Genomic DNA, 27,278 nt, shown 5'->3' with positions numbered 1-27,278 from the left:
ATTAAAACATGAACATTTATTTTTAACTTTTGTTTTCTGAAAAAAATCTAAATTATGGCTACGTTCACACTGCAAGGCTTAATGCTCAATTCCGATTTTTTTGAAAAAATTGGATTTTTTTGCAAAACCGTTCACATTTCCAATTAAATGCGACCTTTTGTGATCTCCTGTGTGAACGTGAAATGACCCAGAAGTGACCCGCATACGCAGAAGAGTACTCAACGCTCAACGACGTCACTCGTTGTTTGCGGAAGTAGCTAACGTTAAACATGGATGTCAACAACTGTAGTCAACAGCGGAGCTCTTTTTGCAATATTAAAGTTATTTTCCCAACGGAGCCAGCACAATTACAATCTTCTTGTTTTAAGAAGAAAATTAAAAAGAAGGAGGAGAGCAAGGTTTTTGGCCATGGCGTTTTGTGGAGCAGTGTTAGCAACGTCGGTACAGAGAAACGTGTGGGTGCGGAGTCGCAGCCAGGAGTGGTGAGATACTGATGTGAGTGGCTTCACTAATACAGAATTCATCAGTTTATCTTCTCGTTCCCGCCTACTTCAACGCAGAATTATGACGTTTGTAGCGTATCAATGACGTACAGGTCGGATACATGTGGCCTGACCGTTCAGATGGAGGTCGCATTTCAAAAGATCGGATACGTATCGGATTCAGGACCACATACCCAAGTGGCCTGGGTCACATTTGAAAAGATCGGATCTGTGTCGTTCAGACTGTCATGAAAAGATCAGATACAGGTCGCATAGGGGCAAAAAAATCGGAATTGGGTCGTTTCAGCCTGCGGTGTGAACGTAGCCTATGTGAGTTTTTTGTGTAAAATAATAACAAATATTTCAATAAACTTAATTCAAAGAGAAAACAAGATTATTTTTCTGACTGCATTGGCAGAAAATCACTTAATTTTGATGCATTTCTCAGAAAACAAGACATAATATCTTGCATCACACACTGAACAAAATTATTAACAATGCAAAAATCACACTGTCTAATCAGCATCTTGATATGCCACACCTGTGAGGTGGATGGATTATCTCAGCAAAGGAGAAGTGCTCACTAACACAGATTTAGACAGATTTGTGAACAATAGCTTTTTGTGTACATAGAAAAAAGTCTTAGATCTTTGAGTTCAGCTCATGAAAAATGGGAGGAAAAACAAAAGTGTTGCGTTTTCTAATTTTGTTCAGTGTACGGTATTTGTACGTATCTTGATTTAAGAATTTTTAGATATTATAACTGGAAAGCACTGAAAGCAACTTTCAAACACTGTTCTTTTTCAAACAAACAAATGCAAATATTAACATCCATTTGTGCAACAGACACGAATCCTACTTCAAATCGCGCATGTAAATGAAGATGTTTTCTCTCTTGCGTTCCAGGATGTTGAAATGGTTAAACGTGTTCACTGATTAGTTTTTGATCTGGCACATAAATCACTGAGACTGTGAGAGAGTGATGTCAGTACTTTTAAAGCATTTGGGCTGAATTATTGAGACGTGCGGAGAGGCTGGAAGCGGCTGATAGTCTATTTTTATGTGGGCGCTGGCAGCATGCCGAGATGAAGCGGCTTCCCCGAGCGCGAGCCGGACCGCCTGTCAGTGAATCTCTCCTCACGTTTCAGCTCGTCTCCATCTGCTGTTGTTTCCATGCTTTCTGCTGTCAGTCACACACACAGACGCACACACACAAACACACAAACACAGACAGAATGACCTTTCATTGTTCAGATGTGTGCGTGTGTCTGAGGGAAACCCCTGCGCTCGCTGCCTAACACGTGCATGTTTTTCCCCAGCTCTCATCCTGCTCGTCTTCTCGCTCGACGAGAGACGTGTGCGGTTACCATGATTCCCCCGATATGAGACGAAAACACAATGACAGTCTTTGTGAAACACACACAACCTTTTTATAACCTGCAGAGACACACAGAGGTTACACCTAGTGAACTGACTATATAGGCAACATTTACAGTTTCCAAAGATAGACACCATTATGCTACCCAGACCTAAGATGATCATCTTTAGTAATCCCAGAATTCTTCACAACAAGCTCCATGGGGGAAAAAATTAACTATGACCCCTTTATGAAATCAGTTTTATTTTTCCCTGATTTAACGATTCCCCCCTCCCCCCAAACACACACTTTACAGGATTTTAATTCCATTTTAATAGTAAAATTACATTTTAGTGATATAACATGTCTAATTATTTGAAATTGTTACATTTATACATTTTAACAACAGTTTATTAAAATATTGACAAAAAACACTTTGTTTAAAATTTAACTTATTTTTCCCCAAATTCAGTCGTTTTTTACATTCGGTTTTAATGGTTAAATGAAATTTTTTTGCAGTATAAAAACACGTTTAATTAATTGAAATCATGAAACAAAAACCAAATTTTTTTTTTTGACAAACCTGATATGAGTTTGTTTATCCTCCGCATTTCAATTTGTATTTTTTTTTTTCATTTTATTAGGAATGTAAATTTCTTGTTTTTTTTTCTCTCAATTTAATGACTTAAATTCTTTTTATAATACCGTGTTATATCAGCAAAATGCCTCTCCTTCTCAGTGTCACTAAATTGAACATGAAATGAATTTTTAAACCATTTTAATTTCTTAATACACACTCCTGGTCTCGTGAGGTATAATTCATTAGTGCACATAAAAAATGAACGTCAATCAGCAGCAAAGTAACTCTTAGTAGTGAATGTGTGTTTGCTCATGCTCATGCATTTCTGAGATGAGCGTGTGTAAATTAACATGCAAGAAACCACAGTAATGCAAATCAATTAGTGATCACGCTAATTACTCCCTGATCACAGCGGGTTTGAATCAGCCAATCAAGTGTCCTCTGAGCTCTCTGAACGTTTATACAGCATCTCCTCCTGGACTCAAGCATACGTTGATTAATGAGAGGGAAAGTAGCCACTTTCAGTCTGATGTCATGCTGCTCAAGTGTGGTGCAGGACACAATGCTAATCAAGGGCTTTTGATGACAAATCTCTGCTTTTTTTATTGTTAATAATCTTAAAATATTATTTTATCATTAATGATTATTATATTACTATTAATATTATAATCTATATTAGGAATGTGGATTTCAAAATATAATATTATTATTATGCTACAACATGCACCATTGCATGATTGATCATAAGACCAGGAATGTGCATTAAAATAAGATTTTTTTTTCAAACAAATATTATTATAATTACATTTTCCCTAGCTAAATACATAAATATTACTTACTGTTATTATTATTAATAATAATAGAATCTAATTTATATTATATTATATTATATTATTATTGATTCTAATAATTAACATTATTAAAATTTATTAATACTGTTAATATTTATTATTATAATATATTCCATATGCATGTGGCTTTGAAAAAAAAAATCTAAAGAAAATTTAATTGCTTTTTATTATTATTTTTCTCTAGATTTCATCGTCATTTTAGTTTTATAATAAAACTGACATTTTGTTATTTATTATTATTATTATAAAATAACATACACCAATAGATTTATCATAAAATGTTTAAAAATCTAATCTAACTTAATTATCTAATTTATTATTATTAACATGCACAAATTGATTGATCATAATACAAACAAAAATGTGCATTTAAAATAAAAAGAAAATGTATTCATTAACTTAATTAAATTATTATTATTATTATGTAGTCAGCAGGAAAAGTGTGTTGACCCCATGAATCTTGAAAAAACGATTAAACGTTAAAGAAATAAACTTTCTAGGCGTTGGCGTTTCAGTGTGTGTGTGTTTGCTCTGGGGCCGTCTGTACTGCAGAGCTGCTGCTAACGAGGTCTGTGTTTTTCTCGTATGACATTTGTGGCAGGCGTGTGTCATTAGCGCGGGAGTCCTGCGGTGAGACACACACATGATCAGGACATCTGTCATTACCTGCAGCGCCGCAGCGGGACTGTGTGTGTTCGTGTGATCTGAGCGTACAGTAGGAAGCACCGGCCCATGACGTCAGCGACACAGCGTTCACGAGTAGGAGTGATAAACAGATGGCTGATGCCACCGCGGGACACACAGATCATATCAGACATACAGGAGATGTGTTTGTATTCGCTGTCAAAAGATGGGATTTAATTGAAAGCGTGAAATTATAGATAACGTGACATTCAGTTGGGTCGCTTTTCTGGCTGTGTGCAAATATATAAACAGTATAATCTGATTCATGAACAATTGACCCTCATGAGTCGATCCTTTAAATGAATCAGCCAAACACTCAAGACAAGTTGGTGAATTTAATCAATTGATTCGTCAACTGAATTATCATGTAACTCACTTATTGAATGATTGTCAGATGTAAAGATGAAAAGAAGTTTATTGTAATGGTGATTTATTTAAAAAAAATGCTGATAGGGGCTTGTTTGTAGTCATTTAAGTATTTTTAGAAGTTTGAAAGTTAAATATTTTTGAATTCAAAAATGGAAGTTGGAAGTTTTAATTATTTTTAAGATTAAAATAGTTTTAAAAGCTTGTTTTTTTATTAAGCTATCTTAAGATTAAAGTGGTTTTTTAAAGAACTTTAGATGTGAAGGTTCTAAGTATTTTTAAAATTGAAATGGTTTAAAAACTTGCAGTTTCAAGGTTTTAAATATTTTTTTAGATGGACAGTTTAAAAAGGTTCAAGTTAAAAAAAATTAATCATTTTAAAATGTTTAAAAATCTTTAAATTTGAAAGTTGTTCTTTTTTTTAAAGATTAAAGTAGTTTAAGAAGCTTGAAGTTTTAAGTATTTCAAGATTTAAGTAGATTTAACAACAAGGTTTTAAGTGTTTTTAAGATTAGAGTAGTTTTAAGGTCGATGGTTTTAAGTATTCCTAAGGTTTAAGTTTAAAACGCTTCAAGATTAAAAGTTTTTAAGCATTCTTAAAGCATTTTTATAACCTTGGTGTAAAAATTAAGTGTTTTAAGATTAGAGATTTAAGATTTAAGAAGTTTTAAGGTTTTAACTAGTGTAAAGATTTAAAGTAGACTTGAAGATTAAAAGTTTTTGTGTATGAAGTATGAAGATGTTTAAGCTATTTAATGTGTAAGATGGAGTGTGTGAGTGATGAGTTATGATTATGAAATGATATTTTAGTGTAACTTTTCTGATCATATGTCCTCTGGTATATTCATCACTCTTTATTGTATTGTGGGATCCAGTATTTTAGGCAGTGTACTGTGCTCTTTGGCTGATGTCGTGCAGGTAAACGAGCAGTGGGTATTTTTCCTGTCTCAGGATACCGTATGTGTTTGTTTGTGTGTGAAACCCAAGTGCCTCTGTTTGCAGTTTCTGTCTCTCCTTTCTGTCGTTGGCTCAATCACACAATCATGATCTCAGCATGACGGTCATGAGCTCTGTGTGCGAGAGAGAAATGCATTTGAAGATGCTCTAGTTTCAAGGAGAGCCCTGAAAACATGATATGACGTTGTGATGTGACTGTAATGGAGTTCAGGTCCCTCCGGTCCGACTGTCAGAAGCCCATCGCGCTTTACTGAGAGAGCATGAAATGAATTAAACAGCACAGAGGAGCCGCGACCATTTATAATGCACAAAACTCAAAAGCAGATTGCATGCAGATATTAACACACATATAGGGTCTGTTCAGAAACATACTGATCTGCTTACAGAAACAGCATTTTTACAGCTTTAAAATGTAATATTTTATGCAATATATGTCTGTTTTTCACTTACTGTAAATATACAGTAATTCATGTACATCCCAACTTCTTGATGGCTTAGCAACATGCTGTTTTGGGCACATGACCTGCAGTCCCTTAAAGGGTTAGTTCATCGAAAAAAAAAATTATGTCATTAATAACTCACCCTCATGTTGTTCCAAACCTGTGAGAACTCCGTTTATCTTCGGAACACAGTTTAAGATATTTTAGATTTAGTCCGAGAGCTCTCAGTCCCTTCATTGAAGCTGTGTGTACGGTCTACTGTCCATGTCCAGAAAGGTAAGAAAAACATCATCAAAGTAGTCCATGTGACATCAGAGGGTCAGTTAGAATTTTTTGAAGCATCAAAAATACATTTTGGTCCAAAAATAGCAAAAACGACGACTTTACTCAGCATTGTCTTCTCTTCCGTGTCTGTTGTGAGTTCAAAACAAAGCAGTTTGTGATATCCGGTTCGTGAACAAATCACTCGATGTAACCGGATCTTCTTGAACCAGTTCACCAAATCGAACTGAATCGTTTTAAACGGTTCACGCCTCCAATACGCATTAATCCACAAATGACTTAAGCTGTTAACTTTTTTAATGTGGCTGACACTCCCTCTGAGTTCAAACAAACCAATATCCCGGAGTAATTCATGTACTCAAACAGTACACTGACTGAACTGCTGTGAAGAGAGAACTGAAGATGAACACCAAGCCGAGCCAGATAATGAACGAACGATTGACTCGTACTTTGATGATGTTTTTCTTACCTTTCTGGACATGGACAGTATACCGTACACACAGCTTCAATGGAGGGACTGAGAGCTCTTGGACTAAATCTAAAATATCTTAAACTGTGTTCCCAAGATAAACAGAGGTCTTACGGGTTTGGAACGACATGAGAGTGAGTTATTAATGACATAATTTAGATTTTTGGCTGAACTATTATTTTTAATATAATAATGAAGTGTGACTTCCACTGATCCACTGATGCAACTTATTTTCTAAATTTTTTTATAAAAGAACAGTAATTCTGTTTAATTGTTCTTTTATCGAAATTATTTTAAGATTCTATTTTATATATGCTGATAGATATATGTAATATATAGATATGATCTATATAGATATATATTGTATTTTTTTTCCCTTTTTATTAAAAAATGTAATCTCTTTAAAAAACTTTGAGACTTGTGAGTTTCCATGTGAGCAGAACTATTTGTGTGTCGTGTGGAGTTCTTCTAAATCAGTCTCTTATAAGCTTTTATTCTGCCTTAGAAGACCGCCGCCGGTGTAGCTCACTCGTTTTTGGAGCAGATCCACAGACACAGGTTTTGTGTGAGTGTGTGTGTGTGTGTGTGTGACCTAGATAATCAGTTGCGTGCCGGGAGCGAGTGTGAGTGTGGATGGTGTGAAATGATCCTGCTCCGCTGCTTTAGGGGACGAGGACACACCTGTAGACGTGATACACACACACACACTCGTCTGCCAAGCCATTAGCTCATTAGCTTCTGATATGCTTCCACCCTTCATGTGACATTCATGGTTTTCCCGCCACAGGGCCGTCTCACAATCTCTCATAAGAGTGTGTACTACTCGCAGTGCATTAGTCAGATAATAACAAACTAGCTATCAGCAAGTGTGTGTGTGTGTGTGTGTGTGTGTGTGTGTGTGTGTGTGTGTGTGAGAGACTGTCAGTGATAATATTTGAGTGACGGTGAATCACAGCGCTGAAGCATTGCAAATAAAGCCCTGACAACACTTGATTGTGATCTGAAATCACTACATGACTCACTTCATCTGTATTCAGAGCTGTTTATGTTCAGAGTTCAGGACAGAGTTCATACGTCTACTACATCTATCTATCTATCTATCTGTCTGTCTGTCTGTCTATCTATCTGTTTCAGATCTGTTTGAATGATTAAATTCATTACAAAACTTTAATTTGAACAAATATCAATTTAGTTTTTTCAGTCATATTGTGGCAAGGGGGCATGATTTAGCGAAGTCTGCAATATATATATATATATCGTATTTTCCGGACTATAAGTCGCACTTTTTTTCATAGTTTGGCTGGTCCTGCGACTTATAGTCAGGTGCGACTTATTCATCAAAATTAATTTGACATGAACCAAGAGAAATGAACTAAGAGACATGAACCAAGAGAAAACATTACCGTCTACAGCCACGAGAGGGCGCTCTATGCTGCTCACTGCTCCTGTAGTCTACACTGAGCAGCATAGAGCGCCCTCTGGCGGCTGTAGACAATAATGTTTTCTCTTGGTTCTAAATAAATGCGACTTATAGTCCAGTGCGACTTATATATGTTTTTTTCCTCATCATAACGTATTTTTGGACTGATGCGACTTATACTCAGGTGCGACTTATAGTCCGAAAAATACGGTGTGTGTGTGTATATATATATATACAGTACAGACCAAAAGTTTGGACACACCTTCTCATTCAAAGAGTTTTCTTTATTTTCATGACTATGAAAATTGTAGAGTCACACTGAAGGCATCAAGGGCTATTTGACCAAGAAGGAGAGTGATGGGGTGCTGCGCCAGATGACCTGGCCTCCACAGTCACCGGACCTGAACCCAATCGAGATGGTTTAGGGGTGAGCTGGACCGCAGACAGAAGGCAAAAGGGCCAACAAGTGCTAAGCATCTCTCGGGGAACTCCTTCAAGACTGTTGGAAGACCATTTCAGGTGACTACCTCTTGAAGCTCATCAAGAGAATGCCAAGAGTGTGCAAAGCAAAAGGTGGTACTGTATATATATGCCAAGAATGTCCCACCATGTGGAGTTATAGCAATAAAATACATAAAAAATGTTGGCCATGAGTAACTATTGTTATATTGTGTAATGTTGCAGTTCGAGCTGAGCTTTTTTTTACTTGCTCAGTGTTAACTCTGGCTCTTGATTCTTCTTCTTCACATGATCTGTGTGTGTGTGTGTGTGTGTGTGTGTCTGTCTGTCTGTCTGTGTGTGTGTGTGTGTGTGTGTGTGTGTGTGTGTGTGTGTGTGTGTGTGTGTGTGTGTGTGTGTGTGTGTGTGTGTGTGTGTGTGTGTCTGTCTGTGTGTGTGTGTGTGTGTGTGTGTGTGTGTGTGTGTGTGTGTGTGTGTGTGTGTGTGTGTGTGTGTGTGTGTATGTGTGTGATCACACTCACAGGACTCACACCAGGGTCTTGTAGCTGTGGAGCTTTTCCTGACACTGTTGCCTCGAGACAGTGTGGTGTGTCTGATCCAGCGGTCCTGAGAGTCCTCAGTCACACACTTTCCTTTATTAGCATCTGAGCACTCACAGAGATATACTGTCACTGTGAGACACAGAGAGAGGCACGACACACACACACACACACAAGGAGCGCGTGAAGAGTGCATGTTTGATCTGTTTCCATCAGGAGGAGTATAAAGCCTCCTGATCAGCATAGAAAGCACCTCCAACATTAAAAGCGATCACACGCGCTCCGCTACTTCAACTTTTTGACCTGTCTTGTGGGAGGTATCCAAAATCACTATTTTATTTTCCAGGTGTTCTAATGCGTCCAGTGGCATCTTTTGTAAACTAAATAGTGTTCCTTGGAGGCAGCTGTTTGAACACATGGTTTATTCTGCTCATAGTGTAGCAACTAAACTACTTGCAAAGTATTTTTTTATTTTTATTGGATTTAATTAGATCTGACATCTTCCATAGAAAATTTCAAAGCACTTGTTGCAGTGCACTCTGGTATTGTCTTGTCAGTAAAAGGACACATATATTGATTTGATTAAATAAACCTTGTTTTAGCCCAGGCCTGTCCAGCAATGCATGCATTTCATTAATTATACAATCTCTATCAGATATGTTTTAGACTTTTAGCTCTTAATGTAAGGTTTTTTGTAAATGTTATTACAAAAATCTATTTATCTGTCACGTGCATAAGCAAATCAGAGCAAATGAAGCGCTGTTAGTATACAGATGAAGTGCATTTGCTGGGCTTTAGGCTGCTTGTTTGGTTAATGAAGGCACAGGGCACAAAGAGAGGTTACAGTGGATCTGATCTCACACGGGAGACTTGTGAGGCCTGCGGTGCATGACAAGATCATCAGATCCCGCACACGCTTCACACCAAACAAAGAGCCTGCTACAGTGTCCTGATGCTTTCTGCTGGCTTTGTGCTGATTACAGCCCTCCAGACAAGTTAAGGCCTCATTAGGATGCTGAAACAAAGACAAGAGACAGGCTCCTTTGAGATGCTTTCTAGTGTGGACAGACCGTCCTGCGAACACATCTTTTCTCATTCAACAGCGCTGGCTTTTGCCTTCAGCAACACTCTGACTGATCCGTTATTCTAGCGCTTTGTAGCAGTTGCACATCACCGGTTTCATGCATATATATATATATATATATATATATATATATATATATATATATATATATATAATTTTTCAATACATAATCAATTAGACTTTTTTTTAAACCTACAATATAATGCATATAAATATAAAATTCTAATTTAAAAATATTTAAATAAGTTATAATATAGTTTATAAGTTTATAATATAAAATATATACAATGTATTGGCTATATTTTATTATACAAAGTATTTAAAATATAGTTTATGTTTTGTATGTATAGCTCGTCTGATTTCAATAAATTATTACAAAGAATTATTTATATAAAAAATAAACATTTTACATATTATAATTTTTTTTTAGTGTTACAATATATATTTTTTTTTTATTAAATATTTATAAATCTCTCTTATATATTTTTTGGCTATATTTTATATTATAGAAAATAAACTATGCAAATTTATGGGCTATATTTTATAATATCAAATATATTTTATGTTTGTATGTATAATGTATGTATAATTTATCAAATAATTAAGAGTGAGTTCAAATAATTAAGATATTACACATTTTAGAATTATTAAAAAAATAAACCTGTAACCATGCATATATAACTAATATAATTTTTTATATGTTATTAACTTAAATATTTATAAATCTCTGATTATATTTTTGGGCTATATATATTTTACAATATAAAATATGCAAAATATATAGTTTGGCTATATTTTATAATCCAAAATATCTATTCAAATAAATAAAATATTGCATATATAATATCATTGTTATTTGTAAAATAAATAAACCATAACATAATAAATACATTTTAAATATGTTGTTAAATAAATAAAAATATCTTATTTGGCTATATTTTGTAATATGTTTTTGGCGGTATTTTCTAGCTTTATTCTAGCGGTTGCAGATGATTTCTGGCTGTAGTGCAGTAACAAGTATAATTGAGGGTAATATAAAGTGTGTTATGTGTGTTTGAGTGACGGCCCGCGGGTCTGTGTTGATGTGTGATTTCTGAATAATAAAGGTGATGTGTGGGCTGAACGCAGCTGCTGTATGGTCTGACTCACTCATTTGACGGCGTTTATTGACATTAAATATTACACACCCGATGACCAGCCAAGATACTGAAGACTGTTTAGCTTCGGTGTGCGTGGCATTGTCATAATAACAGTGCTGGAGGGACTTATCAAAAGCGCAATGCAATTTTTTATACCTTGCACAGCTGAGCAGTAAATCAATACATATACCTTCCCAAACAGTCCTTCCTCTCTCTCATGTGAAAACAAGGATAAATACACATTGAATAACTGAATAACAGTTGTTTCTTTCTCTTCCCAGTTCATCGCGTTTGCCTCCTTGTTCTTCATCCTGGTCTCCATCACGACCTTCTGCCTGGAGACACACGAGGCCTTCAACACCATCATCAACAAGACAGAGGCGTTTCACAACGACTCCTTCACGGACTTCAGCCAGCAGTACGAGATCGAGACGGACCCGGCGCTCACCTACGTGGAGGGCGTCTGCGTGCTGTGGTTCACCTTCGAGTTCCTGGTGCGCGTCACCTTCAGCCCGGACAAGCTGGAGTTCGTCAAGAGCATCCTGAACATCATAGACTTCGTGGCCATTCTGCCCTTTTACCTGGAGGTGGGCTTGAGCGGACTTTCCTCTAAAGCCGCAAAAGACGTCTTGGGTTTCTTGCGCGTGGTCCGCTTCGTGCGCATCTTGAGGATCTTCAAGCTGACGCGGCACTTCGTCGGTCTGCGTGTATTGGGACACACCCTCCGAGCGAGCACTAACGAGTTCCTGCTCCTCATCATCTTCCTCGCGCTGGGCGTCCTCATCTTTGCCACCATGATCTACTACGCAGAGCGGATCGGAGCCAGTCCCACCGACCCCACGGCCAGCCACCACACTATGTTCAAGAACATCCCCATCGGCTTCTGGTGGGCCGTGGTCACCATGACCACTCTGGGCTACGGAGACATGTACCCACAGACGTGGTCAGGGATGGTTGTCGGCGCGCTCTGTGCCCTCGCCGGAGTGCTGACCATAGCCATGCCTGTGCCCGTCATCGTCAATAACTTCGGTATGTATTACTCGCTTGCCATGGCCAAACAGAAGCTCCCTAAGAAGAGAAAGAAGCACATCCCTCAGGCGGTGCAGACCAGCTCACCGTCCTACTGCAAGACGGACCTGAGCACGGCCTGCAACAGCACGCAGGGAGAGCTGTGTTTGGAACAGAGCCGAGGACTGGAGCGCCATCGCTCAGGTGAGAGACGCTCGCCTGCTTCACACGGTAAAAGCTTTTTTGGGTGTTCAGGGACTCTGGATGCTGGGGGTTTGAAGTAAAGCTTAAATTGTAAAAAATGCTGTCATAAACATTTAATTTAGGCTTTTATTGACATATAAACATGCATATATAGACATATAAACATGCATATATAGACATAAACATGCATATATAGACATAAACATGCATATATAGACATATAAACATGCATATATAGATATAAACATGCATATATAGTCATATAAACATGCATATATAGACATATAAACATGCATATATATTTGCGATTCTCTCTGGAAGTGATGCTTAGATTGTAACAGCAGATGGCGCTCTACTCTAGTTTTTAATCCATGCACTCAAATGCTCATGAAGAAGAATACTTTCATGACCGCGAGATTAGTAAACGCAGCCCACTGTGAACACCCTTGTAGTTTGCTTCAACCTTATTTAATTTTATGAATGATTATTTAAGGTTCAAGTATGTGTAAGGATTCGGAAATTAGCAGAGTACGGCTGTTTCTAAAGCATGCAACGCCATCTGCTGTTCAAAACCAAACTCAGAATCGACTCGAGAAAGAATCGGAAAATCTCAGAATTGATGCTGAATTAGGGCTGCACGATATTGGGAAAAAATTACATTGCGATATTTTATTTTTCTGCGATATATATTGCGATATATGATGAGCACAATTACATTCTCATTTTAAAGGATTTAAACATCGACACCATCGTGTCAATTGATTAATATGCGCGAGGGAGAGAGAGCAAGACAGCGCTCTTGCTGAAGACGGTGAGATTGCTGCCGGGGCTCGCTCGCTCTCTCTCTCTCTCTCCATCTGTCTCGCTCTCTCTCTCTCTCGCTTGCTCTCTCTCTCTCACTATCTCTCTCGTGCTCTCTCTCTCACGCTTTCTCTCTCTCGCGCTCTCTCTCTCTCTCTCTCGTTCTCTCTCGTTCTCTCTCGTTCTCTCTCGCTCTCTCTCGTGCTCTCTCTCTCGCGCTCTCCGCACTCTCTCTCGTGCTCTCTCTCGTGCTCGCTCTCTCGTTCTCGTTCTCTCGTGCTCTCTCTCACTCTCTCTCTCGTGCTCTCTCTCTCTCTCGCACACTCTCTCTCGCGTGCTCTCTCTCTCGCTCTCGCTCTCTCTCTCTCTCTCTTGTGCGCTCTCTCTCGCTCTCTCTCGTGCTCTCTCTCTCGCGCTCTCCGCGCTCTCTCTCTTGCTCTCTCTCGCATGCTCTCTCTCTCTCTGCCCTGTTAAACTGACAGGACTTAAAAACACATGCAAATGATAAACTTTCACTCTATGATGGTTAAGCTGTGCAATTAATCCACGAATCACATTTGTCAAGGGCCGGGGAGCAGCTGGCCTGTACAGTTAATGAATAACAGATCAACTACGACAGCCTACATCGCACATCCTGCGATGTGACTATCGTGGATTCATACATCGCGATATCAATGCTTAAACGACACATCGTGCAGCCCTATGCTGAATCATTTTTTGATTCATCTCTCGTGCCTAACAACGCCCCTTAGCTGTTATAAATTCACCGTAAACCTTGGCTTCTTAGGGCTTATTGCTTTAATATACAATGGTATAAATATGATATGCAATACAATATGATGCCAATACATATTAAATGTAAATATGAAAAAGGGAAATGAAGTGTCATAAACATATAATTTAGAATTTGATTCGCTCTATTTTTAATAATAAATATAATATGATATGGAATACAATATAATAATGAAAATATATGTTAAATATAAATATGAAGAATAATGTAACAACTCAAATAAAATACTAAAATTACTAAAACTGAAATAAAATAAATTAAAGCTGAAATAAAATAAAATAAAGCCAAAAGAAAAATCATTCAACATTAAATAATAATAATAATTATAATTATAATAATCATTTTAGTTTTTCATCTTAAACCTTTTTTACATTTTTGTTAGTTGGCAAGACTTATTGTTTAAAATAAATGAATAATAATAATATTATTTATGTATTTATTTAAAACTGTCGTGGCAACTACTAACTGAAATAAAAGAAGTTTAAATTGAAATACTAACATTACAAAATAAAATGAAATTACTATTTATATTTAAAATAATATTTAAAAACATAAAGTCGAAATATTGGAAATGTTGTTAAAAGGATGTTAACAGATTTTTTGTAAATGTTGTAAACAGATTTAATTTAGGCTTTTATTCACATATAAACATGCATAGATGCATACAGAAGCTTCTGTGTTTACCATGTGATTCGTTCTAGGTATGTGTGTTTATTTGTGAATAAAAGCCTAAATTAAACATGTTCATCAAATAAAGCAATCGTGTTTTTTTCACTAGATTTGCTTTATGAACTTTTTGTATGTTTTTAATGTTTTGGTTAGTTGGACTTTCAATTGAGGGACTGAAACCATTTAGGAAAATCTTAATTTGTGCTTCAAAGATTAACCAAAATCTTTTGGGTTTGCAACGACATGAGGACAGAGTTTTCCTTTTTAGATGAACTATCACTTTTAAATTTGTTGGTAGTTTAGCGTTTAGAATTTATGTAGTTAAACTTTAAATACTGTATGTTAGGTGCCAAATGCATGCATGCATGGAAATGTAAATTTGTGCATGCTAAAAAATGACCAAAAAAGCAATGAAAGTCCATACAGCTTGTGCACTATATGCCACAAGTCATATGAGAGCTTTTGTGTGAGAAACAGTGACAGAAATGTAAATCATTCACTAATATCATACTTACTATTAGCTCTTAATCAGTCACATGACAGATATTAGCCAATGGCATGAGCCATCAATGGCGTCACTGTTTTTGAATTGAAAACAAGCGTGAAGAAGGGTTTGAACAACATGTCTATGGCCAGATTCATTTTGACTGATTTATATCTAATATCTATTGCATAGAGTTATGAATTTCGTATTTGTATTTCCTGGTTGAAGCTGATATTTCTTGGAGATCGGAGCATGAGAGGCTGCAGATTTAGTGCAGATCGCCTGTTGCCACGGAGATAAGGGTGCGAGGAGATGGGCTGCGTTTCAGTCTGACATAAGAGACAATAGTGAGGATGAGAAAGTGTGCAGGGATGTGCAATGCATGCTGGTCATTTACACGTGCCTGTTTTCAGGGTGAACGATCCGAGAACGAGGTCTGAACAACAGGAAAAACTCATGGAAAATTAGGCCTTGGATTAGCTGTCCAGTTGTTTTTGAGCACAAAAATACATATATGTTATGCTAAATCAGAAATGCATCTGATCTGGGTCAGGTGAACCTGAAATCAGTCTAATTATACAGTGCTAATGCAGTGTACTGCAGATCACAAGATTTCTCCAAAGTTGTCCTAAAACTTAAAACCAAAATGCGTTCTGAGGCAACTTTGAAGAGCTTTTTTGATCCACTTCCAATGTTGACTACTGTACACAGATTTGACATTACTAACATTTAAGTCATCACTGTGTTTCCATGATCAGTGTTGATAATGTTAACCAAATCTAATACAATTAAAGATTGTTTCCATTTATTGAAATAAAGCTGAAATGAAAGAGGAATATTTTTTAAATATAAATGTTTTCATGGTCAGTGTTGCTAATGTTAAAATACAAAAACTGGTATATATATATATATATATATATATATATATATATATATATATATATATATATATTGTTTGTGTTTAAGTTAAAATACAAAGAAAATTAGTTTAAGTTAAAATGCTCAAAATACTAAAAACTAAAACTGAAATAAAAATAAAATAAAAATAAATTATTATTATAATTATTATTATTATTTAAAAACTGCCATGGCAATTAAATGGAATAACTAAGTTAAGTGTCTAATGTAAGGTTAATTTGGGTGAAATAACTATATAATAACTAACTGAACTAACTTAAGTTTAATTAAAAAGAAATAAGTACAAAAATCATAAAAATAATAAATTAAAGCCCAAATAAATATTGTTTTATTTCAGAACAAAAATAATAAAAATGTTTTAAGGACAAAAAAAAAACTGAAATTGATGCGACCTAAAAATATACAAATAAGCTAATTAATATATTAAAAAATACTTTAATAGTATGAATATTAAAAGAACACCGTAATTAATTGAGAAGTGCAAAAATGCACATTTAAATGCATATTTTATTCATTATTTATTATAAAATGTGTTGAGATGATGTTATGGATATCGCGCAATGATGTATCAAATGACAAAAAGTGCTCAAATGAACATTATCGTGTGATATTTTACCTTTAACGATTTTCCTTTCAAGCTCTGTTCCAAAACCTTGCCATGCATAATTTTCCATTGACTATTATTTTAATTCTGTCTCCTTCCTCACAGATGTCTGTCTGTGTTGTTATATTTTCATGAATAAATGATTCAGGATCTTTTTAAGCAGTTTTCCTCGTGGGCATCATTAGTTTGGTCCCACTATGTTCTGATGACTCACTCGTTCGACCTAGTTTTGCTCCTATTTCCGTCCTGTGTTTGACCTCTCACCTCTGTCTCTAGCCGGTATGTGTCCCAAATAGCAACTGTCATTTTTCACTGTTTCCCACCAGTGCTGTCTGCTGACTGCAGTGCAGGAAGTGACATCACCATGTCTCCAGAGGAGCGGATACCCATGCGGCTCTCCAGCACTCGAGAACAAGACCATCACACTGAAGACACCTGCTTCATGCTGGCAGCTAGCGAATACACCTGCACAGCAGACGCAGCTATTTGCAAAACAGGTACCTGATTGACCAATCACAGTCCTCCTTTCTTTACATTAGCGTATATATGCGGCCCTTTAAAACCCATCTGAACCCATTTCATCCTTTCTTATTGAATATCTTCCATTATTTCATCCGTAGACATCAACATTCACTCATGGATGGAAATGAAGGACTATTATAAGACTATTATAAACTTTACATGGCCACTCAATGTAAAGTTAACCTAGAGAAACGTGCGCTACAGTGTCTGTGTGTGGGAGCTGAACAGTAGCTCACTGCAGCACAGATACATGGACCGGTGCGCTCACTTTCTCTTACAATACTCCCTCATTTTTGCTCATACAGATAAGAGTAATATGTCTTTCGAATCTGTAAAGACTCTACTTTTATTTGCGTGCACTCACAAAACAACAAAACATTGTTCTTTTGTAAAATAATGAAAGCAAACAGGTTGTTCTTTCTGCCGTCTCTGTGATCTTGAGCGCTTGCTAAAGAGAGTGAAATGTCTTCTTAAAAAATAAACCAATTCAAATCGAAGACAAATGTGACCCTGGACCGTAAAATCAGCCTAAAGTCACTTGGATATGTTTTTAGCAGTAACCAAAAAACAATTGTATGGGTCAAAATTATTAATTTTGCTTTTATGGCAAAAATCATTAGGATATTAAGTAAAGATCATGTTCCATGAAGATATTTTTTGATTTGTGAATTTTTGATTAGTAATATGCATTGCTAAGAATTCATTTGGACAACTTTAAAAGGCGATTTTCTCAGTATTTAAATTTTTTGCACCCTCAGATTCCAGATTTTTAAATAGTTGTATCTCGGCCAAATATTGTCCAATCCTAATAAACCATACATCAATGGAAAGCTTATTTATTCATCTTTCAGATGATGTTTAAATCTCAATTTCGAAATATGTATACTTAAGACTGGTTTTGTGGTCCAGGGTCACAAATGTTTTCTTTATGTAATCCATATGAAACTTACAGGCGCATCAATACTGCGGAGATGACGAGTCAGTGTCAATGCCTCAGATGAATTACTACTAGTCGACCAGAAAAACTCTGTCTAGAACAGGCAGCCCTAGTAAATATATATTGTAGTACAAAAATGATTTGTTTTTTCTTCTTTTTTTTTTACATAAAATACTACTATGATACATATTTATTAATACATATTAGATTACAGTAATTGAATGTAGATTTTTAAAAATATAAATTACTACCATAATGCACAATTCTCACCATTTAAATTTAGATATATTTTATTAGTCATGAAAATAACCCTAAATCTTTACATGAATTACTAGTATTATGCATAATTATTTCACAATTAAAAATTTAAATATATATTATATTACATTTTTACATACATACATAAATTACTACCATAATATATATTTATTTCACAGTTTTAATAAAACTGTTAAATATTTATTGTGTTACTGTTATGAGAATATTTTCATTTTGCATGAATTACTACCATGATGCATAATTCATTATAATAAATTATACTAATTTAAAATGGACATATGTTGCATTACAGTACCAAACATAAACATTTTTTTTACTTAACTATTTACATTTTAGATATGTTTTATTGTATATCTGTTCATTATTTTGCTCTCCAACATTTTCTGGTTTGCATGTTGCATTGCTTTGGCTAATGTGACTGAACTATTACCCAGCGTTACCCCGTAGCCAGGCAGATGTTGAGCGCCTGAGGCCATACGCCACACAGTTTGACACACACAAACGCTAGGCTAATAACCCTGCTGGGAGGTCAAATGTGTGTGTGTTTGTAAGGTCAAGCTCTGTCTGCCGTCCCTCAGCACAAGCAGAGCAAAAGGCCATTAGAAGGTTACAGACAACCGCTTAAATACACTTATTGTCGTATGCCTGTACATGTCAATACACACACACACACACACACACACAATTTAATTTATTTGTTTGTTTGTGCATTTATTTATATATTTATTGTATATTTTATCTCAAGCATCAGGACATCAGCTCTATTATGTTAGGGCCAATGTTTTATCCTTAGTTTTATTTTATTTAAAAAAAAAAAATATATATATATATATATATATATTTATCTAAAATTATATTATCAGTAAAATTGTATCTAAATTTTAAATGATTTATAAAACAATATTTAGATGAATATGAAACAAATATATATTTAATAATTTCATAAATTTTAATATACACACATTACTTTTTAAAATAAAGCTATTTAATAAAATTATTGCGATTGAATTAATATTATTAATATTGTGCTAAATTATATTAACATATGTTTATGTAAATACATATAAATAACAAATAAAATAAATATTTGTATGTATGTATGTGTATATATATATATATATATATATATATATATATATATTATTAATATTATTATTATAAAAATATAATATAAACAATATTTGATCCTTTTAAAATATTTTTTAAATAAATGTCTATATAATTTTACTGTTATTAATTATTAATATATTTATTATATATTAATATATTTATAACAATTATTAATAATACATACTATATATGTATATATTACACTATTTTATCTTAAGCATCAGGACAACAGCTCTGACTTATCATCTTTCATCGTAATGTACCTTTATCCCCCGTAATTCTGATATACATGATATGGTACTGTACTAATCAATATTATTTTCTTGCATTGATCATTGTTCCACGAAGTATAAACAACATTCTAGCATTACATATCGTTGGTGCATCGTTGGTCAAACTCTGTCCATAAAAGACTTGAGCAAGAAATGAGGTGAGGTTTGCGCAGATCTAGTTTTGTTGAAATATTTGTGTTGAATTTGATTCATACCTTTTCCATCATGGTCATCATCATCATCACCATGATCATCTTCATCATAATCAGCATAATGTGTTTCCGCTTTCTGATAAGGTTGTAGTAATTTGTTAAGGAAATGAAATGCTTTGATCATTGAGCAGTTGAGAGTGCATGATTTACACACAAACTGTGTTCAGCCATCAAAACGAAACAAAGACAAGTCAAAAGTGTCTCGGATGAATCTTCCAGACGCTTCAGTGTTTGATGGCTCTGATGGCTGGACGTGGTGTCTCGTCTCACGCCGTCTCGTCTTGTGTTCTGTGCTCTTCATGTTGCGTCTGAAGGCTCTGACAGCGTCTCTCTCCAGTGACCTCACCCTACAGCTCCCCTGCCCCGCCCATCTGCTGAGGCCACGCCCACTCCTAATGACTCGGCCTGCTGTGGGCGGGGCTGTACACTGTACACTCTCCCTATATGAATATAGCCATTATTATCTACTTTACACAAGTGATAATGTAAAGTTCGTACGAAGAAATATTGGGGTTAACCTCACAAAATTGTTCTAGAAAATTGTTTATTTTACTTAATAAAAATCAACCCTTTTGTTTTGCATTCTGAAATTTCAATTAAACACGTTTATTAATACTCTAAAAATTTGAGTTCTTTATAATTCCTATTGTTTTTAGTTATGAAGAATTAAAACAAATCAAAGTTATTATATCAATTATTACCTTAATTCTTAATTACTTTACAATTTACATTTTTCAAATAAATTGTGAAATAGTAATGAGAATGGGATGTTTTTTTTTTATAAATTATATATTATTGTTATTATACTGTATATTGTTAATAATATATATATATATATATACACATATGTATATATATAATGCACAATAACTTTTTAGATTTGAAATATATATTGTATTAGAGTAAAAATGAGATGTTATTTTACATAAATGACTACCATGATGCATAATTTAAAAAAACAAGATTTATTTTGACAAATTACTTAAATAATAATTGTTATTATTGATAAATAAGTATATTCTGTATTACAGTATTCATTAAATGACTACCATGAATCCATGATGCATTATTACCACAATATAAATATTTTACATAAATGACTACCATGATGCATATTTATTTTAAAATGTAAATTAATAAACACTTTATTACAGCAGTGAAAACAAGATTTTTTTTTTTGACAAATTAATTATTATGAAGAATAACAAATGCAAATACAAAAATACAATACAAAAGTATATATTGTATTTCAGTATTCATTAAATTATTACCATGATGCATTATTACCACAATTTACAGAATTTAAAATAATGATTAATGATAATATTATTGTTTATTATTCTGTATATTGTTATTAAATTATGAAATGTAATTTATTTGCATAAAATGTGGAAGGAAAAATGTGCTTAATTGACATGAAAACAATGTCACAATGCAAAACAAATCATAATAGTCCTAAAAACTGGCTTCATTTATTTTATGTAAAATAATTTCTTGAACATTTATTTGCGAGATTGTCCCATCTGATATGATTTTCGATCAGAAGCAGATTTTTCCGTGTCTGTCTGTCTGTGTTGGTGTTGCTGGACGTCTGCGACGCATGACTTGTGTCTCGTTGCACTGGTTGTACACACAGATAACTGCTCCGAGGTTGTGTTCACGGGGCTCAAGCGAGCAGAGGCCAGCGTTCGGTCTTAAAGGGAGACCAGACTTGCGAGACTCAGGTAACAGACGCTCTCGTGCTGTGTGATGTCACTGGGGAGAGAGAGAGAATGACTCTGATTGGCCGAACTTGATCTGATCGCTCTCAGATGCTGCTGATTCATAAGGACGTTTTATAGAAAGAGTTCAAGTCAACATGAAACACCACTGCATCTACTACATTTGATTGTAGCACCCTGTCCTCTCAAAAACATCTTCCTTTTCTAATTATGCAAAAGAAGTGCATGTTTTAATGAAGGTTTTTGCTTAGAAAATTCAGAGCTTGTTTTTTTCTTTTTGTGTGTGTGTGTAATTGAGATATTGTTTGTTTTATTAATATTTTGAGTTAGCTTTATTTTTACTTTCTGTTTTCGTTTTAATTTTAGTCTTTCGTTTTAGTTTAATTATAAACTAAAAATAATTAGGTTGATTTATAGTTTAATTGTAGTTTTTTTTTTATTTCTTTATTAAATGTTTATATAGTTTATTTTTTTTTTCCCCTGTAATTTAGGTTTTATTTCAGTTTTCATTTATATCATTGAGATGCAATTAAATTATTTTTATTAATATTTTGAACTGATTTTTCTTTTTAGTAATTTTTATATATCTATGTTTTATTTTATAGTAGCATTGAGATGCTGTTATAGTTTTTATTAATATATTAAATTGGTTTTTATTTTATATTTTCTGATTTCATTTTAATTTTAGTTACTGTTTAAGTCATTTTTGTGTTTTTGTAATTTTTGTATTATTTCTATTTAATGTCTATAATTTTTACCCATTTTCATTTAAGTTTTTGTTTAGTTTTATTTCAGTTTTAATATCACTGAGATATTTTATAGTTTTTTTTAATTGGTTCTTATTTTCTCTTTCCTATTTTAATTTTAAATTTTATTTTTATATATTTTTATTTATTTTTTTGTAATTTTATTGTGTATTTTTGTGCCATTTGTATTTATTTATTTATTTGTCTACAAAGTTTTAACTGACTCTTCAAAGGACTTTAGTCAAGACTTTAATTTAATCCAAAAATCGGAAGAAAGCAAATTAATTATATTTTGCAAACAACAAAACCTATTTTTATTTTTGAAAAGGACATTGTTAATGACAATTATAACATTTTCTTTAATGTAGACATTTGCATGTAGAATGTATAAATTAATGCATAAAATCTCAGTCTTTAGAAGATCTAAATAATAAATTGGGAGAATAAATTTTACCTACAGAAAATGAAAGCAGTCATTACTTACCTAATTACAGCCAGTTGTTTAAATTGGAGGGGTTGAATAATTAGGAATCAAATAAGTTTTTGCCCTTATGAATGGTGTGTTTAGGAGTTTTGATCTCATGTTGATTTGATCTCACTCTGTTGATGTAAACTGTAAATGCATCAATGAGTCGTATATATTTCTATTCATGCTTGCAGAAACATTCATAGCCATAACTAATTTAACACATGGTCTGATCTTTCATTATTAACTACAGACCGACAGCTCACATCACCTGAGTCATTCATCTACATCCTCTGACCTCTGTGTCATTCATATGTGCCATGTGTGTTTGTATTTAATGCTAATTCACAGATTTGTCCTGAGCATCATGTGAGTGAATCTGGAAGAGACGGTTGCTAAGCAACTGGTGTAGGGAGATGTTGTGTCACACATCCTCAGCATAAAACTTCATTTAGCACTTTGTGTCCACACCCTGTGCAGTGTGTTACCTGAACAAGTGCTGTCTGCTCGCTGTGCACGTCCTGTGTGTGTGGATGTACATCACTGATTAGCTGTACACCTAGAATATAAGTGTGTATTTAGAGATATATGATGTTAGGGTCAATCTCATAGAAATATCCATGTCAAATTTCAGCCCAGAATCAAAAGAAAAAAAATGCATTGACACATTTTCACAAGCATACTTTCTGTAAAGTTTACTGTGATGCATTACATTACAGCATTTTTTTATTACTGTCTGGACACAATGATTCAAAATTCAGTATACAATTTTGATGAAATAATGTCATAATGCAAATTTCATTTACTTTTCATCCATGCTATTTAACCCAGATGTTGTTTGACAATATTTATAAGATTCACCTGTTAAGAAATAATAATAGCAATATATTTTGTTTTTAATAACTTTTTAAAAGAGACAAACAATGCATAATGAAAAATAAGCATATAAGTACTACTTGTAATGCATCAAATCTCATTACACAAAGATTTTATTATTTTGGTTTTGTAAATATTCAGTACCAAATATAGTACAAATACAGTACCGCAATGCAAATTTCAACAGTCTTAGAAATGTGTTAATTTCCCTTCTTATTCATGCAAAATATAATTTCTTATTTTTTATATTAGGGTAATATTTGACCCAGACATTTGTTTTACATTATTCATTAGATGCACCAGTTAAAAGATGCAGTAAATGTTTTTTGAAAGAACAAATGGCAAATATTAAAGCTTTTGTCTGATTATATAAACACACAGTACTTATAAAAAAATGCATAAAAACATCAAGCAGTTATATTTTGCATGATGAAAATTAAACCTTTTTTTTTTTTGCATTGCACATTAAAATAATTATACATTGATTTTATTGTATTTTGTATCTTTTTATTGTATATTGTATTAAATTCAGTACAAAAAAGAAAATGTCAAAATGCACATGCAGATCTTAATAGCCCTGATTAATTTCACTTTTTATTTAAGCAAAATATAGATTTGTATTTTTATTTTTGAGTGAAATTTGACCTAGGTATTATTCATGAGATTCACCTGTTAAGACGTGCAATGTATTATCTTAAAATGACTTCTTTTTTTTTAAAGAAATGTCTCTTTGTAAAGAAGAAAAGGCAAATGTTGATGTTTTTGTGACTCAGTTCTGATGCACAGGTTGTTGTTGCGTTTGCAGCTACCGTATCACCTCTGGCTGATGTACAGTTTATATCAGCCAGAGACGGGGAAGGCGGGGCCAGCAGAGACTCAGATGGATTTGATGAATTGGATTGGACAGTCTGGAATAGAATAAGCCTCTGATTGGACGGTTCTGAAAGCGGACGCTCTGTGAACAGAAACCTCACTTCCGGATCGATCAGACCGCTCAAGACCTGTGGATTTTCCCATTTTTTCTGTGTGGATACAGACTGAAGCCAGCTGGCGCAAAAAATAAATAAATCTCACGATATGGATAAGTTTCCTGCTTAAAACGACTCACTATTTAATGTCCCATCTGTATAAAGGACACACATCCACCTGTGGCTTCCCCTCTGTGTCAGGTAGCAAATCAAACACCCCTCGAACCCCCTTCCAAGGCCTCTGTCATTGCAATAAGTGTATTAAGATGTGTAGAGGCACAAGTGTTTAAAAATGAAGTATTAGTGTATTACCTATACTAAACTACAGTGTAGAGAGAGAGTAAACATGATAAGTTTAATAAATGTGACCTTCAGTCATTTATGCTTTTTATTTACTCTAGTATCTCTGGTGGATTCATTGTTGTCTCTATGTGTGTGTGTGTGTGTGTGTGTGTTTGTATTTGAGATGTTGATCTCAAATGGCACACTTAAAGGAATAGTCCAGCCAAAAATGAACATATACCCACTCTCATCCTATCCCAGATGTAGATGAGTTGTAGATGGAGAAATGTAGCATTGCATCACTTGCCCACCAATGGATCCTCTGCAGTGAATGGGTGCCGTCAGAATGAGAGTCAAACAGCTGATTAAAACATCACTAATCAATCATTCACAAGTAATCCACTCCAGTCCAGTCCATCACTTAAAGTCTTGAGGCATTTTAACTTCAAATCACGTAAAATAATGGGTCCTCTAGTCATAATATTGCTCTTTCCAGTGATAAAGTGGTCTGAATCAGGAGAGAAATCTGCACAGATCCAGCACAAGCCAAAACATCTCTAAACAAATATATGGCTGGATTTTGATGTGAGAGGAGAACAGGAGATGGGCTTTTTCACAAGAGGAAGCACTGTTGTGGATTACCCAGCTAATGGTTTCTTAAAAGTTATATAACATTCTTAAAGTAATGTTTATGGAATGTTCTTATAATGTTATTGATGCTTCATATACATTGAGAGAAAAACTTTCTTAGAGCAACATTCTCAGAATGTCCTTATGATGAAATTTGAACTTGATGAATGTTCTAAGAAACGTTTTTGGAACTTTTAAATAACGTTTAATGGACTTTTTTACATTCTTAGAATTTAGACGTTTAAATAATGTAATATTTTTGGGTGAAAGTAAGGAAAATTTTTTATAAACGTCAACATTCTTATTACGACAATAAAAATTGGACATTTCAACTAGTCTTTTGGCCAAAAGCAACAGTTTAAGGTTAAAAACATCTTAATAATTGATTTGTTTCTTACAAACACACAGCTCTTTGCTGATGGACTGGAGTGGTGTGGATTGTGACGTTTTTATCAGCTGTCTAGACTCATTTTACATTCACATTTTATCAAATTTTCATTTTGGGTTCTACAGACCTCATGAAATGGCTTCAAAGCACATTATTAAATAAGCACAATGCTTTCATTTGCACAGCTGCATTGATCCCAGCTCTGCGCCATTGGTTGAGTACCATATCAATCAACCAATTTGAACATGTATACCTAAAACGTTTAGAATGTGTACATCATCTAATTTTGTCAAGTTTTAATGTAAATGAGCAGATATGAAGCCACAAAATCTCGTCTTAAATGTCTTGCCGTCTTTGAATGTGTGTTGATTTTCGCAGTTCTCTCTCACCCCCTTTTCCTGGAAAATTGGCCCAGTGCAACAATCAGATGTGATGTGCAATAATGATGTGAAACAAAGCTGCACCGATTCACACTGTGATTTCAGTTCAGTCCGTGACAGACGCCACAGCAGAGCCTCTGAAAACACAAGCGTGGCACGGACACTTTCGCTCTAATTAGAACCTTTCTTTTCCTTGAGCCATGGAGAGATTAGAGCTGTCACAGAGTGTGTGTGTGTGTGTGTGTGTGTGTGTGTGTGTGTGTGCGTGCACATTTTATGAAACCTGTCAAGAACATGTCTAGGTCACATTTCACTGCAAAATCAAAAGAAAACTTGAATCATTTTTTTATTATTTTAAGAAAATGACGTCTATTTTAGGACCAGTAAGGTTTTTTTTGACATATTTAAAAGTAAAATACTTTTTTATTTATAAATTGAAAGCAGTGCTAATAATAACATGAATACAGTAAGTACTGAATAATATATCATCTGACCAAAAAAAAAAAAAACACTACCATTCAAATATTTGAGGTCAGTAAGATTTTTTTTATGATTATGCTCTCCGAGGCTGCATTTAATTGATCAAAAATACAGTAAAAATTTTGAAATATTATTATAATTTAAAATGAGTTTTTTTAAGTATTTATTGTAAAATGTAATTTAATACTGGAATGTAAAGCTGAATTTTCAGCATCATTCCTTCAGTCTTCAGTGTCACATTATCCTTCAGAAATCATTCTAATATGATGATTTGCAGCTCGAGAAACATGATTATTTTTATCAATGTTGAAAACAGCTGTGCTTTATATTTTTGTGTAAACTGTGATGCATTTTTCAGGAGTCTTAAAATTATAAAAGCCTTGTTTTTTTCAACAAGAACTGTCGCTAAAATAAAGTCA

The 27,278-nt window shown here is 34.3% G+C and overlaps 1 protein-coding gene across 3 annotated transcripts in view; it reads left to right on the top strand.

Moving 5' to 3' along the window:
* The window catches only part of kcnc2 (potassium voltage-gated channel, Shaw-related subfamily, member 2), a 48,153-nt gene extending 23,063 nt beyond the window's left edge, over positions 1-25,090 (top strand). Inside the window, exons 2-4 of one of the 3 annotated variants that reach the window (XM_059510603.1) lie at positions 11,391-12,321; positions 16,917-17,087; positions 24,537-25,090. In XM_059510603.1, the coding sequence (XP_059366586.1) occupies positions 11,391-12,321; positions 16,917-17,087; positions 24,537-24,661 (1,227 nt within the window). In that variant the 3' untranslated portion in view covers positions 24,662-25,090. Of the gene's footprint in view, positions 1-11,390; positions 12,349-16,916; positions 17,088-20,236; positions 20,504-24,536 lie in introns of those variants that run through there. The other 2 variants (XM_059510602.1, XM_059510604.1) reach the window with 2 other exon arrangements.
* Positions 25,091-27,278: the final 2,188 nt, after the last annotated feature.

The sequence above is a fragment of the Carassius carassius genome, chromosome 26 (genome assembly GCF_963082965.1).
Source record: "Carassius carassius chromosome 26, fCarCar2.1, whole genome shotgun sequence".
NCBI lineage: Eukaryota > Metazoa > Chordata > Actinopteri > Cypriniformes > Cyprinidae > Carassius > Carassius carassius.
The sequence above is the reverse complement of the archived record's forward strand: the minus strand, read 5'-3'. Positions and strand labels throughout refer to the sequence as shown.